This window comes from Mytilus galloprovincialis, chromosome 14 (assembly GCF_965363235.1).
Source record: "Mytilus galloprovincialis chromosome 14, xbMytGall1.hap1.1, whole genome shotgun sequence".
In the NCBI taxonomy this organism is placed as follows: Eukaryota; Metazoa; Mollusca; class Bivalvia; order Mytilida; family Mytilidae; genus Mytilus; species Mytilus galloprovincialis.
This window is the reverse complement of record NC_134851.1, coordinates 44,660,903-44,677,552: the sequence shown is the minus strand read 5'-3', so window position 1 is coordinate 44,677,552 and position 16,650 is coordinate 44,660,903. Positions and strand designations below refer to the sequence as shown.

The 16,650-nt window shown below is 31.4% G+C and overlaps 1 protein-coding gene across 1 annotated transcript; it reads right to left on the bottom strand.

Moving 5' to 3' along the window:
- Nucleotides 1-1,385: 1,385 nt before the first annotated feature.
- Nucleotides 1,386-16,380, bottom strand: LOC143058091 (transient receptor potential cation channel subfamily M member-like 2). The gene is made up of 13 exons (XM_076231556.1): nucleotides 16,275-16,380; nucleotides 15,141-15,206; nucleotides 13,566-13,695; nucleotides 11,290-11,427; nucleotides 10,549-10,648; nucleotides 9,741-9,972; nucleotides 8,363-8,566; nucleotides 7,315-7,455; nucleotides 6,652-6,906; nucleotides 5,814-5,917; nucleotides 4,590-4,612; nucleotides 2,730-2,886; nucleotides 1,386-1,602 (listed from the first exon to the last, which is right to left on the bottom strand). The coding sequence occupies exons 1-13, from the start codon at nucleotides 16,374-16,376 to the stop codon at nucleotides 1,386-1,388; spliced, it is 1,869 nt and encodes a 622-aa protein (XP_076087671.1). The 5' UTR covers nucleotides 16,377-16,380.
- Between the last annotated feature and the right edge of the window lie 270 nt (nucleotides 16,381-16,650).

Sequence of the window (16,650 nt, the reverse complement as noted above, 5' to 3'; positions counted from 1 at the left end):
AATGAACTTTATCTTATCGTTATTAGAAAAATAAAATAAAAAAATGGGGTCACCGTTCATTTGCGCTCACAATCTGCCTTCGAAAGAAGCATAAAAGTGGTGTTTTTCTGTTGAATTAAAAGGAGAAATAAAGGTAATATCGAAATAAAAAAAGAAATTTATTACAGAATTCGCTCAGATTTTACAATAATTTAGTTTAAGTACAGCATATATGAAAATTATATTAAAAAATATAGGTCACCGACGAGTTAAGAGATATTTCAATGTTTAAGCCAAAAAAATGGCATTTTTCCACCAAAGGGAGATAATTTAGAACTTTTTCAATGATGTTTACATTTTAAAAGTCATCTGTGGCCAACACGAATTTATTGTTTTGAATGTTTTTTGTATCATATGATAAAGTAACAACTACAAAAGGTAATAAATAAAATTTGTATTGAAAAACAAATGTTTAATTTTTTTCTGAAATTTTTATACCCTCGAGCCTCCTTAAAAGACTTTAATAATATATCGAAGTTCAGTTAATAGCTTGATATACATTGTTTCGAAGATAAAGATCAGATGTAATGGTTGTCCAGAGGGGCGACATACATTTATTCCTCCCTGCATATCTATTATACCGTATATATACAAAAACTATTTACTTCGTTATATTATAATAAGTTATATTAGTATGAATTTGTTCATTGTAAACAGGACACAATAAAATTTAAACTTGGTTTACTTCCAACAAACAACTTAATATGCGTCAGTAACATCCTTTATGTGCTAGTTATCATGACTTTGTAGTATCTTAAACATGTTAAAGTTGATGTTTGTCCTTAATAAGTAAGTATATTGTAGAATCTTTTTGATTTAGTTAAGCCTTCAAATTGATATTTTATCGTGTGTTTTCCTATGTCGTGATGTTATACTATTGTTTCAGAAAAAGGGAGAAGGTTTGGTACCATCAAACGTTTAATTCCGCTGCAAATGTTTGCACCTGTCCTAAGTCAGGAATCTGATGATTAGTAGTTGTCGTTTGTTTATGTAATTTGTACGTGTTTCTCGTTTCTCGTTTTTTTATATAGACTAGACCGTTGGTTTTCCCGGTTGAATGGTTTTACACTTAGTCTAGTAATTTTTTGGCCCTTTATAGCTTGTTGTTCAGTGTGAGCCAAGGCTCTGTGTTGAAGGCCCTACACTGACCTATAATGGTTTACTTTTATAAATTGTTATTTGAATGGAGAGTTGTCTCATTGGCACTCACACCACATCTTCCAATATCTATCTTATACATATTTTACTTTCTTTGGAATATTTGCATCTATTGTTTTTGCTTAATAAGTGGTAAGTTTGTATTTACATCTACACAAATAAGTTAAAATTTATCATAGTAAATATGTTTAAGTACCTGCTGGCATATCCACCTGCAAAGCAGTGTCAAGTTTGCAGTCCTTCTTGCACCATTTATGATAAATAAAATATCCAGCTCTATATAAATGATTCATCATAATCAGTGGTGGTGCAAGAAAAGGTCTTTCGTAATACTCATGAACAAGTGAATATCTATGGAACTTCCAAATCAAGACTGCATTATCTTGAACTTTTTGAAATGTATTTCTGAAACAAAATTTGTTAGCTGAAAGTTTTAATTAGCGTTCGGAAATATAAATCGTTTTTCTTGATCATGTTGATAGTCAATATCACAAAAGGGATACTAGATATATATAGCATACATCAAACACTTAGCTTGATACATCCTCTTCTCTCTCGGAAATTGACGAGACTGTCATCAAAGTGAGAGGGTTAGCGCTATAGAACCAGGTTTAATCCACCATTTTCTACATTTGCAAATGCCTGTACCAAGTCAGGAATATGACAGTTTTTGTCCATTCGTTTTTGATGCGTTTTGTTATTTGATTTTGCCATGTGATTATGGACTTTCCCAATTGATCTTCCTCTAAGTTCAGTATTTTTGTGATTTTACTTTTTTCAATCAGATACTCGTGTACTGTGTAGTCTTATACATATCATATTCATCAGAAGATATGTTTTTCTTATATTTAAGAAAAAACCCATGTTCCCTATTTGTTTAGAATATGTGAAAACCGCATTGAAAAAGAAAGTAAAATAATTGTATATAAACGCAAATCAAACGTGTCTATTTATATTAACAAAAACACGTAATCTGCACATTGTGAAGAGATAAAACTTTTTTGTTCTAATATATAACTTAACATAACTTAAGGAGACGGAGCAATATTAGGGAAACCTTGCTTTCCGAATCCCTTAGTATTTATGTATATGTCATGTACATGATTTAAAAAAAATGTTTGGTGTAAAACAGCTTTAGATCGATAGAACTTTGCAAAAAGACAATGACATGTTCTATCTAAAACTGCATGTTGAAATTATGTTTAATTTTCACACAAAGTCAACCAATCCATATAGCTACTTTCAAAATGTGACTATATTATGCTAAAACAATCAATTAAATCTTTAAATACAACAAGTCTGCAAAATTAAACATCGATTAATGGAGGGAGGTGCAATCAATATACTAAGGAATGTGTCGTTTATGAACAATTTTACGGACAACACGTCAAATAAAAGTCAATGACAGTTTGTGACAAAATATACGAAAGGTAAATGAGAGAGATTCTGTAGATATTATCTTATTTAGGTTTTTTAAAAATATATACGTGTAAAAGAGGACCGAAAGATATAAGATTTCAATTTTCACTCACGAAAACATAGCAATCAGCAAGTTCAATAACATAAGGTTTGTTAACACCATGTATACAGCTAGCACAATAGGAACTATTGCAGTTGATTCGGGACATCTGGGTAAAGTACCATTTCTATAAACTGAAGATTCTGTTGTACAAGTTGATGACTCCTGACCTGTGTAAACGAGATAAAATATCAAGAGGTTAGGTGAATGTTACATATGTTGATAAAATGTATGTGTTCACCTTAATTTGTTCTGCTTTTGTACATCATCTGCAGATTCATGTGCGAACATTATTCTATTTTTTAGCATTGTTTTTTTTTTACTTTCACGGGTCATTATATTTCAATATACACAAACAGTGACAATTGAATACTCAATTTCCGGAGTAAACTTATTTAAGTTCCTTATTTTGAAAAAAAGGCTGAACAAACATAAGATATTTCCTTTGGAGTCCGTCAATGGATTGTTGGTCGCCATTCAGGAGTTTGATAATACGTTATGGTCGGACACTGTAAACTTCCCGATGAACCACAAGCATAGCTGGTGAACAGTAGCTCTATGCTCCTTATGATATAATTTGACAATTTGCGGAAGTCTTATAGTTGAGAGGGTTAAATTTTAAACTTTCAGTTTGCTCACACTAAATATTCATATATCAAATTATGATATAAAAAGATTATATGTGGTATGATTGCCAATGAGACAATTGTCCACAAGAGACCAAAATGACACAGAGATTAACAACTATAGGTCACTGTACGTCCTTCAACAATGAGCAAAGTCCATACCGCATAGTCAGCTATAAACGGCCACGATATGACAACGTAAAACAGTTTAAACGAGAAAACTAACGGCCTTATTTGAATAAAAAAAATGAACGAAAAACAAATATGTAACACATAAACGACAACCACTGAATTACAGGCTCCTGACTTCGGACAGGCACATATATAAATAATGTGGCGGGGTTAAACATGTTAGTGGGATCCAACCCTCCCCTAACCTGCAATAGTACAATATAAGAACAAACTATAAAAATCAGTTGAAAAAGGCTTAACTGATCAGATGGACATAAATTACAAGTGGACGTGGCCGGGTACTTGTACATCCCGACATCAAAAAGACACTAGGAACAGATCTGAGAGTACTCGCAGTTATCTGACAGGTAGTTCAAAGCAACTAGCAACTAATTAAAAAATCATGCATCTTAGACAAAATTATCAATCCGTACACATCCAATGGATTTAGTGTAAAGACTTCATAAACAGTCGGAGAAAAACATGACTTTGTGCAATGCCAGTTACAGGTATCGACAGATTGTAGATCCATGAATGTCTATATGTATATAACATACTAGTAATATTTAGTTTGCTTTTAATTGACTTATAACAAAATCAATATTTATACCAATAAAAACAATCATACTCAATGATCTTATTACAGTGTTAAATTGGTAACCATTTAGAATAAGTTTATTTCAAGGAGCGATAAGTTTACAAGGATCATTTCTAAATTTCCGGGCACGGTTAACAAAATTTCCGTAAAAATGAGGATATACTATCCGGTTTGAAATAAGTTTTCTACAGGTACATCCAAACTTCAAAACCAAATCTTTATATATATTGAAAAAATTAGTTAAGGTTTTGAGTAATTTATAGTAACGATATCCCTGGTTTAATAATCTACCAGTAATAAATAGATTGCGTTCGTCAAAATCAAAAACGTCACAACAGACACGGGCATAGCAAACGAGCTGTGAAATATAAACACTGTAAGATGGTTCCAAAGTAACATCACCATCTAAAAATGAAAAAAATAACAATAGGGAACGAAAAATCGTCCCTTTTGTCGTACATTTTAGTGTTTAGTTTACCGTTTGAAACATAGTACAGGTAACTTAATCCAGGAAAGAACAGTTATTACCGTATAAATTTGATGTATTTAAAGTAAGTCCCTTGGGGTCAATTTCAGCAGCATATTGAGAAAATTCTTGATTAGTTAACGAAAATTTATCAATTAAATGCAATTTTGACGGGTCTTTACTGAGTTTAGTCATAATTCGTATTAGTACAAACACAAGTCTGCTATAATACCGATATATGTAGACGTATTTCATTCTGATGAACACTAGAAGTAAATAATAAATGTGTGTAACGTACTTCGAATACAATTTTATGGAATGGGAGATGTATAATCATTACATACATTTGATCGAGTCGCAGTTTCAAATTATCAACAAACAAAAATAACAAGAAATGAATTTCAATTATCAATCATACAATTTGCGTAACTATATATCCAACTTGATTACACTGTGTTTTAATATTTGAACTAAATGACTAGACTTTTATGTTGTTTTAAATAAGGGTAAATCAATATAAAGAAATAGTTATTTGCTATAAGGACTTAAAATAATATATTTTATTTATAAAGTACTAGTGAATGTGTTCATGCTTAATTAATTGAAAGCAATAAATCCATTGTCATACAGGTTTATATACAAACATGTTGTTATAGTACCATTATAAGCACATCGTGTGAAAAACATTTAAAGAAAACTTTCCATCAATAAGATTAGAAAAGAAAAGAAAATAACATCATGTTGAACAATTCTAAGTATTTTTCACCTTTTATATACACGAGTGAAATTTGAAATGGAAAGAGCAGCGTGACCATACAATGCATGTAAGTATTAAAGTATTATATACTAAGCACTGTAGATCTGTGTTTCTTATATTCCTATAGTTTTTAAGGATAAACAAAGTACATATATCTGTGCTTATCTTGTGGGTAATAAATGCACTTGGACATTATTTGGAGGCTATAAGGAATAAACGGCTATACTTATTTGACAAAAAAAAACGTCTATTCCAAATTGATACTTTGATTTTTTTAATTGTTTGTTCATAAAACACTGTTAAAAAACTGTGTAAAAATGCAAATCGACTTATAAGGAATAAAGATATAAAAATCATTTTGTTATTTAATATAACTCTATAATGATTATGAATGTTCCAAGTGTTTACCTTCTATTGTTTCAAGAAATAATTCACCGTACATCTGCCAATACGGTAGATATACCACATTTTTTTAAAGCTGAAATGTTGGTTCCGAATTAGGATACAAATTAGCCTGTGTAATTATTCCAAAGCTCACAAGAACAACCGCAAAAATCATGATGAAAAATTGCAAATCAGTCATCTGAAATAAATAGATCTATATAGTAAACGACTTATTAATCAATTCATAATTTTTGTTTCATTGTCAGATGTTATCGACTTATGCATTTGTGAAACGTTTATTACATAACGGTAAACCAACTCGTGATGGCGTCCGTATAGAATTCATTTGAGAGCAAGTTGATTGGGTTAAATCCTGCTGAGTGCATCCGAAAAAGTATGAAAACAACACGAACGATATTTCAGGATGTCGTCGTCTATTAGTTCTTTTTAGTATATTTACAGTAACTGTTATACTTTAAAACCCGTTAAACTGTCGTATAATCCTAAAGTCTCATAAATGACTGATAAAGGATATGTGTATCGGAAATAGATATAGATAAAGGCAATACTAGTTTACCGCTGTTAAATATTCAATTATCTATTACATCTAACCAAATTTCAGTCAAAACCAAAACCAACACCAAGGGAAACACACAAACGATACGATGAAAAAACAGGGAACACCACTGAACTGTTACAAAAACAAAAGCCAACATACATATAAACAAACAATGTGATGAGAACTGCCGTATTTCCGACTTGGTACGGGATATTTTTAGAAAGAAATTGTTGGTTATACTTAGTTTGATGGCTAGCAAACCCTCTCGCTTATATGGCGTGACCGGATTACAGTACAAACAAATGCAAACATAACTGATTTAGGATACTAACATATTTAGGTTATACACATTATGTCAAGTACAGTTTACCTACCATTTTACCTATCATGATAATCTTCGGTCCAGTATTTTTTGCAACGTAGAAGAATTGTAATGTGCGCAAGATAAAGAAGGCAAGGGTTACACTGTACGCCATCCGTGCCCATACAAATTCATCCTTTTTCATTGAAAATCTTAGAATGACTGACAATAAATACATAATGTACATGACTGCGTCAAATTTGTTCCAATTGTCTGTCCACCAGCTACATATTCTGTGCCATAAGAGGCGTTGTTCTCTCTGACATATCTGGAAAACACATATTTGATCAACGTTATATATTGAAACCGATTTTTTAATCAGAATACATTCTCGATCGAACAAGGACTGATTTGATATCAAGTTGACTATTGATTTATATTTGTGTGTACACTTAATCATAAGTAACCAATTATAAATAACGACGCAATGGTGAGTAAGGTAAACAAATGGCCAGCCTCTACAAATTTTGCATATCTTTTCTATAAAATAATTCACCTTACAGCAAATTTAAGGTGTCCCCTAGCACAAGCTTGAGCGGAATTCTTTGCAAAAATAATTAAATTAAATTTCGTAAGATGTAACACCACCAAAAATGCATCTGGTCAACACGTATGTTTTAAAGGGGACAATTCGATTGTGTTTATTTATTCATTTTATGTATATTGATATGTTTACCCGTCGAAGTTCTTCTAATAACAAAGTCAAAATCCAAAAGAAAATACAGAACTCCATAGACGAGAGTTGACCATCAGAAATTGGGTGTAGATTTGTAAGAACGAAGAAGCTGAAGCAGCAAAGCATCAAGAGATAGGAGATCTGGAAAAGATGTTACAAATAAATTATAATTACGAATCAAGACAAGGACATTTGGAAATATTAATAAACAAATATTCTAACTTAATGTATAAAAAAAAATAAAAAAAAATATGCTGATCCATTTAATTCTTACATCATACAGGCAAACGTAGAAACGAATATTCGTAACCAGAGTTTATATAAGTGAAAATCGAAATATGAGATAAAAGATATGAAGTCCAAGAAGAGTAAACAAACAATGTCATCGCTTTGTGAAAGAATTTTCACGGTAAATTCCATTTAAACATTGATGTAATAATACAATTTAAAACGAAAAAACATTAATTCTTAATAAAAATTCCGTAAAGAGTTCAATGTTTGGTTCATATTCTACAAGAAATTTACTAAAGTTGTGTCAAAATTATTCCTTTAGGGTCCGCTCTTGTAAAATAATAGATATGCAAGAAATAGCAATGAAAGTTACATAGTGATCAACATTGTTAAAATGTATACATATACTGTATGAATACGCAATCTTCTCGATTTATTTTTTTATTTCTTAATATTTCTAGGAAAATATAATCCTATAAAAATCGAAAAATCAATTGAATCGATATTTCATCTTTATAATTTCCATATAAAACATCATCACAATTATTGGATATATCATTTCGTATCTTAATGATGTGTGTGTTAAAAACATGACTCATTTCCTAAAATTGCATTAAATTATCATAGTTATTGCTCGTTGTCAAACATTTCACTATTCGTTATTTAATTTAAGCGAACTAGAGACAAAGAGACGATTTTTGTTTTAAAATAGACGTTTGGTCATGTTATTCTTTTTAATCATAGTTTTTAAAATATATATGTTGTCGTATAATATGTATAACTTGCATGAATTAAAAAACTATTAATGAGTTCGTACCAAATTTGTCCAAAATTTTGTCACAGGTGCACCATAGAACCAATACAACGCCTTTATCAAGTACATTTTACCCTCTGATGAGTCTCTACAACCTAACCAGTCAATTCTTAAAAATAGTTCTTTATAATTATTGTTGTCTCTACTTTTGTTTGCAACAAATTTAATACATGGTATGAAAAAAGGAAAGAAAATGCAGGCAAGGATCTGAAATTATAACATGGAAGATTATATAAAAATGAAATCATTTCCAGAAGTATTTTCGATAAAACGAGTAAGTGAAAAGGCTACAAATATCCTACTTAAAAAGATATTAGGTATTATCTCTTTTTAAACGAAAAATTTCTTGGTATTATTACTGTATTATATTATTTCTTTGATATACATTTATTTGTCTATTTATTTCAGTGATGCATGAGGTAATCAAAATTGCTTTTGAAACTCTTCTGTTGAAAAAAAAATATTTAGTTGAGTCAACGAGACTGAATTGAGTAAACAGTAGTTTAATAAAGCTCATATCAAATAAATCGATTTCGAAGATGAAAAGGAAGGAGACATTGCGGAAATAGCATGAATTCCAGATGTAGCGGAACTGCATACGTTGACTATTAAGCGAGTTTGATACACATGCATCACCCACTATGCGTTTCCCAATTCTTACACCTACTCTTGTTTTTAAAAGATGCATCATTGCAAAACATGGCACTTGCAAATTAAGATACAGCCATGTTATATCTTGATGCTGATTACTACCAAAAGAGTGAAAGTCAACTCTTGTTGAATACTGAGGAAAAGAGCAAGGTATGTAGCAAACAATCGTGTCCAATCTTTAACCAAGTTAAAATCAAGTTTGCTCTATGTAAACGATTGATTCAATCACTCTCTGAATTACGTGTACCATTAAAACTAAAGGAGAAATTAAAGAATATCTACAGATGTTCTTTTTTTTCCTTGAGGCAATGCAGGTTTCGTATTTAAATACTTTAAAATAGGTCTGTTAAAATAACAAACGTATAGCTAATTTCTGTGACATATGGTTTCTTGTGAAGATTTGTCTCATTGGCAATCATACCTTATCTTCTTTTTTATATTAACAAAAAATGTTATTGATCAAGTTATCCATCACTGTGATGACATTGTATTCGGTATCAATTTGTTGGATTATGTGCGTCATTCTCATTTATGCGATCACAAAAGTAAATCACAGCCCTGTTTGTGAAATTCTAAAACTCTAACAAGGTTGTGAATTATATAAGATAACCCTATTTCAATATAATTTTTGTCCTGCCAGTTTTTAAGATACACATAATGAATGTCTGAATATCATTTTATTTTATTTGCACGAAAAAAAAGATAAAAATAAAACAAAATTTACACAAACCATTTCTCTAGACGTTAATATAGACATATGTTCTCTCCAAATACTTTTAAGTTTCGTTTGGCATGCTGTTGTACCCATAAACTGCATTAGCTCATTATTTGCAGAAATCTTCATAACAGTCTTCATTGAACAACCATATTCCCTTACAGGTTGGGTTAGTATTTTCTGTGTTAGGACTCTGTCATTCGAATACATTTGTGCTACACCATTGCAGGCTAAAATCTCAAAAAACCTTGATGTAATAAAAAAAAAACAATCGGCAATGCAGATAGATAGTCAATTTGCAATAATTACAATTAACTGAATAATTTGCAAGTACAGTTTTTTTTCTGTGATTCTTAAAATGCGAAAACCTACATGAAGGAGCAAGTAAATGATAATAGCTCTATATATAGTGTTATTCCTTTATAGCTGACCCTGTATTTTTTCCGTTTTACTGAACACTGTCATGTTTTTTACTATTTATTGAACATTTACAGAATAACCCCACTACATGCTGTAGCATAAACGTATTACCAGAATCCGGCTAATTATGGAGGAAAAAGTTTCAACAAAAATCTGAGAAATGGCTCCTTTACTTGTGGCCTTGTTATAAGTTAACAAATTAAATAACACGAATTTGAGTATCGGCTTCATTTCACAAATAAATGGATTTGAAATATCAAAACAACTATTTCTTTTTTACAATCTGTCATTGTAGTCTATAAATTACATATATATAATCAAGCATTTTAGTTTGCATTATGATTTTTTTCGTTAAGATTATGCTGATGACAAGAAACTCACTGAACAAAGCCTGTGAATTTACCTCGAATTTTCCATAAATGATGCTCCAAGATCCATGTTTTCTTCAGCATCTGCTAGCTTGGATAACACCTTCAACATCGCACTAGCAAACAAAGCTGCATCTGTTTAAGAATAAACTTATCATATTTGAATACTACAATATACATATACACACTTGTGTATGTGTGCATTCTTTCGTCCCTTGTTAGCCTTTGGCTGTTATCTGCTCTTTGGTCGGTGTGTTGTCTCTTTGACCAAATCCCCATTTGCATTCGAAATTGTATGTAAACAACAAATGAGTTGTTCATTAAAACACATAATACTTCATGAGATGTTCCATTTACTATACACGCTAATTGCTACCGCGACATTTGTTGTCTGGATTCTGATGTATTTATATCGGTAGATGATGTGCCTGGTTTGGCATCATACATGTAGGGAGTTAATGCAATTCCTTCAGATGTGTTTTACTGGGTTGTGCACTCGAAAAGGTTTAACGAGGACTGATCATGTCTTAAAAATAAATTCGGCGCTTGTCTGTTCTATGGTCGGGTTGTTGTCGCTTTGACACATTCAGCATGTCCATTCTCAATTTTATTGGGGTCAGTTTTATTGTTCCATCCTCTTGTGATTTTGGTTTGTTACGGTTCAATATGAAATATTGTGTACCACATCAACCTCTTTTGTTTTTGTTTTAGAAAACTGATGATGCTTTTTTATTTATATTGCACCAATAATGTTGAATATATATAAGTATATTTACATAAACATGTCCCTTTGGTATGGTTTGCATCTTCTGTCAATCCATTTTTCAATAAAAACATTACATCTTCACGTTTATTAAGTATGACTGACCAACTAATAACATCTCTTCTTTTTATTTCATCGCTCTCTTCTATATCTGCAAAAGGTTAATGATGTCTACTTGATGTCATCTTTGAAGAGGACAAATAACAAAATGGAAATATAAATCATATATGCTGATAATTATTAACAAAGAATAGAAACATTCAATGTTATCAATTCTGACCTATTTTTGGAAATGCTTTCAAAAGATTGAAAATCAATATAAAAAATACAATAATTCGGGTCACTATCATTCTTGTACCGATTAAGACGAAACTTGCACAATGTAAGTAAGGTTGGTGTACGGGCGAGGTTAGGTCTTCATGATTGCTTTGAGCGTGTCCATTTTTGAACAAAACAATCTTGGTGCTGTCGTGGCGAAATTGGGTCGTAGAGAATAACAGTGACAGCGTATCAAGTTCGTGGTAAGATCAAAGTACCATCGTAGCGAAATCGCGATTCCTATCAGAAAGATTGCACTACGATTTCACAGCGACGTTACTTCGACCTCACTACGACCATCACGTTCTTCCCGCGACCTTATAACGCTTCTACTACGACTTTACTACTATTATAGACCATAGAACGATTCTTACACACCCATGCTGTCCTTACACGCTCGTATTACGACCTGACTACGTTCTTTCTACAACCACGTAGAGTTCTAGCTTTGCTCATTGTTATTTTCACAATAATTAATTGAAAGCTCTTCAGGTTTTTTGTCTGTATGTTATGTGGACCTCATTTCCATACATGACTTCCAACAGTTCAATCATATCTGTAGTATTCCCACCATGTTTTTTATAAAATATCGTCATTTGATCTTGATGGATCAGCAATACGACGTGATTCAAGTTGGATTGATTGGTCCAACATCTCTACTGGATCAAGATTTGTATTAGATGCCAATCTGACTCTAGTTGTTCTACCCCTACCCCCCCGGCCACGAGTTCTAATAGAATTTAATGGCATGCCTGTGTTGTTTTCGAGAATACTACGTATAAATAACATGTAGAAAGATTGGAACAGTATTTAATATATTGAACACTATGTTGGCGTTATTAATGAGAGCGTAGTTAGATCGCGGTCGGTTTGAACGTGGTAAGATCATGGTAATAGCGTGATAAGATCGTGATATAATGATGATAATCGCAATGAAGCCAGATAATGAGCATGGTTAGAACGTGGTATAATCATAGCAGGATTGTTATTGACTCGTAATGCAGCCGTAGTAGCATCGTCGAAACAAGGAACATCTACATTTGAATGCCGCTCATAGCGCGACCTCACCACGATCTCATTTTATTTTAAATCGCGGTGAGTGTGTTGCGGTCGTCGTCTAGTGGAACTGGGGTATTATCATTATTGTTTATAATGTAGATATCTGTATTTAACTACATATTTTATTATACTTTGTTATCATCAAAACAACTAGTATATACCAATTAATAGTGTATCTTTTTATGTTGTAATGTTGCACTACTGTCTCTGGTAAAGGTAGAGGTTTAGGTTGGCGCCAGGGAAAACGGTAAAACCCGCTGCGTATTTATGTATCTTTTATAAGTCATGAGCCATATATTCAGTGTTTATCGTGTGTGGTGTGATCCATGAATGTTTTTCATTTTTGAATATACTAGACCATTAATTTTACTGTTTGAACTGGTTTACACTAGTAATTTTTGGAAGATTTGTAGGTCGTTGATGACCGTACTTTGATCCATAATTGTTAACATTTTAAACATGGTGGCTACTTGGAAGGTTAGTTGTCTTATTGGCACTCATACCACACCTTCTAAGATATAAAATTGAAATTTTTGTAAAGGCACAGTGAGTTGACATCATTTTATATGTCCTTGTTTTATAATATTCTTTCTCTTAAACGAATACCGATAATGAATAAGTTACATATAACATATGTATATTACAATGCCCAAATTTTGGGGAATTTGTGTAATACCTCTGTGTGTGAAAATTATAGCGAAATCCTATATAAAATTTAAAAAAAATGATTTAGAACCGCGAGCCCCCTTACGTGCTATTGTTGGTTTCACTGATGATATAGATGATTGATATACACGTACATTTCGTAAACTCTATACAATACACTTGAATATCAAAATACGGGAATACTATGTTTATAGTTCAATTCAAATATAATTGTATGCTAAGTATTAGTTTGAAACGGCTACTCACCTATGTAAACATCATACGATTCGTCCTGTAAGATACGTTTCAGGAGTTTACCAATGTCTCTAAAAAAACGTTTGACACATTTTTGGTCAGAATAGATCATATCTCGAGTGTGTCGCCCGCAACACCATGTCTATTTGGAAAAAAATACATATTTGCAATGCTTTAATGTTACAAAATATAATTGTCTGAAAAGGGTTCGATCATTTGTTTATAGGATAGATTCGTATGTTATACACTGACGAACTGAATCAATTTATACATTACCTGAGGTAATGAAACTTTCCAGATCATTGAAGTTGCGCTAATTACTTAAAGGGGCATTATTTGTCAAATAACTGGATCCATGATAATCAGATCAGTTTGAATTCATCTCATAGATTTATAGGTTATATAACCAGGTCAGCTTGATTTAAAACAAAAATAATGTAAATCATGGTCTGAGCATGTTACACACGATAAAGGTGGTATCTTATTGGCAAAATAGCTGAAAGAATTGTGTTTAAATTGTTGCTACTTTATTACTCAATATTGATATTCTTTTATATTGTACGGAAAACCTCTTAATTAAAATTTCAAGTAAAGGCTGTATAGTAACGGGTGCAACTGAGGTTCAAATATTGACTTGCAAGTGAATAATACATTAGATCTTATTATGACCAAATTGACCAAGTAAAACATACTGCCATGAGCGCAAAATTACTTCATCATTCCGCTTTAAAATATGTTTGCATCTCTAAATGATAATTGTGCATTTCTATATTACTGCAATTGATTAAGAAAAAAAGAAAACAATGATATAGGCCGAAGGAAAAATGAATATCTTTCAAGTCCTCTTATTATTCTAACTACAATTTATAAAGTAAAATCACAAAAATACTGAACTCCGAGCAAAATTCAAAACGGAATGTTCCTAATCAAATGGCGAAATCAAATGATAAAACACATCAACCGGATGGACAACAACTGTCATATTCCTGACTGGGTACAGGCATTTTTTAAAAGGGAGATGTGATTCGTTATAGACCACCCATGACTAGATCAATATTTTAATACAAGAACATGTCAATCAAATTTGATTACGCATCGTCATATGCGAGACATGTATATGACATTTGCGTCAACTGGTAATCGATTGCAAGTCGTCATATGACATGATAGACAGATTGGTGCAATGTATGTTTCCCATATACTAATTAAATCTGATGACATGGCAAAAAAAAATTAAAAAATTCTTGACGAAATACAAAAATCAGCTGATCTGCAAGGTATCTTCTTGCCTCAATGCTTGAGATTCGAGTTACAACCATATATAACGCCGACTGATGAAATCCATATTAGTCTAGTTGGTTGAGGCGGTATTGCCATGAATTCTCATTAATGGGGTACAATCCCTTTAAGAGAAGAAGGAACATTTGCTTTTTCATATTTGCAGCTGTTTGATAGTTGTGCTAAATTAAAAATAAGTATATGTTAATCATGGTTTAAGTCCTGAATAATCACAGGCTATAAGATGGCGAAACGTTGTCGCAAAGATGTCACATCAATAGGCAAAGAATGATAGGTATTCATACATACCCGTTTTGTATGATATTGTAGTCTGGACTTTAAAAGAATCCCCGCGCTGTCATCACTTTTCATATACTGAAAACATTTTAAAAAAAACGTCCTCAATGATTTCCTATTGATTTATTGTTAATTTGGTTAGTGCAAGAGGAATACTAGTATTATATGTATAATATGGTGGAGATTCCGTGTTCATCAATAATTAAATTTACATTTGAAAAAAAACGATGTTTACATACGTTCGGTTTGTTTTCTCGTATGCATTACTTCACATTGGCAATCATACAATAATTCTTTTTTACTTTTTTATATATGTATCGATGGATAACATCAGTACAGATCATTTACAAAATTTATGAAAAATAATAATTTGTTCACATGATTAATTTAATTTTATAGTAACAGTATACCCTTCGTGCGTTTTTTGTGGAAAATACTTTTAATTTCAGCTACAAGAGGACGTCATTTATGGTGTTATAATGCAGTGTTTTAGATCAGTATTCACTATGTTAGTGCTAATTACTGTATTTGTTTTTTCGCATTTTGCTTTTTTCATAAATCAGGTTGTTAGTTTTCTGAACGTTTTTACATTTGCCATTTCGGAGCCTTTTTTAACTGGCATTGTAATCATTGTTGAATTCTGTAAGATGACTGTGTTGTTACCCTCCTAAGTCATTTTTTTTCTTCGGGGGGAATTTTTCTCAGTGGCAATAATACCACATATTCTTATTTATATATAAATTACAGTTTTCATAGTGTTCATTTTCACCAAAACAGAAGATGGCCGATATAAACTTCACTTGCTTAAATGACTTACCACATGAAATTGAATGAGAGGCAGCTATCGAAAAAAAAAGCTTTTCGACCCAGGAATTTATTTGAAAATATTCAATTTTTTGTCATGAAACAAGCAAAATACAGTGATTTTGTAAAAAATAGGACATATAACGACTTCAATATACTTTTTTCTATTATTTAGTACTAATATCATATAAAACGCTGAACACTGTATTCGCACATATATCTATAATCTGTTTTATTTTCAAGAATATTTATGAATATTTATGATTAAATTTGTTACAAAAATCTGTATTTGTTTTAATTTGTTTCAATTTACAATCTATACCAGCTTAATCAAAACATTACCAGCTTGTAATTTTGCCGGAGTTTTTTATATGTCCATGATTCCCAAGTTGTTATATCAATATCTTTTATATTGCCATCGTCTTCCTCTTTTGATAACTGCATGATTAACTCTACAGGGGAATATAGTACTGATTTAATATAAATAATGTACATGTAGTTCCAAAACAAATGAATCTATAGTTAGATAGCAAACACGTGTTACGCATTCTATAGTTAAGCAATTAACATCATAATCAAAGAGTTTTACCTAAAAATTACTACCAAGAATTATTTGCAAAAACACAAAAATAAACACATTACATTCCGAATGAATTTAATGTGTTATTGAAGAATATACATCTTAAACTTTCATAATATCGTCAAAATCGAAATCAAT

Excerpts from the sequence above, each read along its gene's own strand:
- LOC143058091 (XM_076231556.1), bottom strand. The coding sequence starts at position 16,376 with ATGCAGTTATCAAAAGAGGAAGACGATGGCAATATAAAAGATATTGAT. Across the intron at positions 15,207-16,274 it reads TCCGGCAAAATTACAAGCTG|TATATGAAAAGTGATGACAG; the intron begins GTAATGTTTTGA and ends AAATGTTTTCAG. Across the intron at positions 6,907-7,314 it reads TATTAGAAGAACTTCGACGG|ATATGTCAGAGAGAACAACG; the intron begins GTAAACATATCA and ends TGTGTTTTCCAG.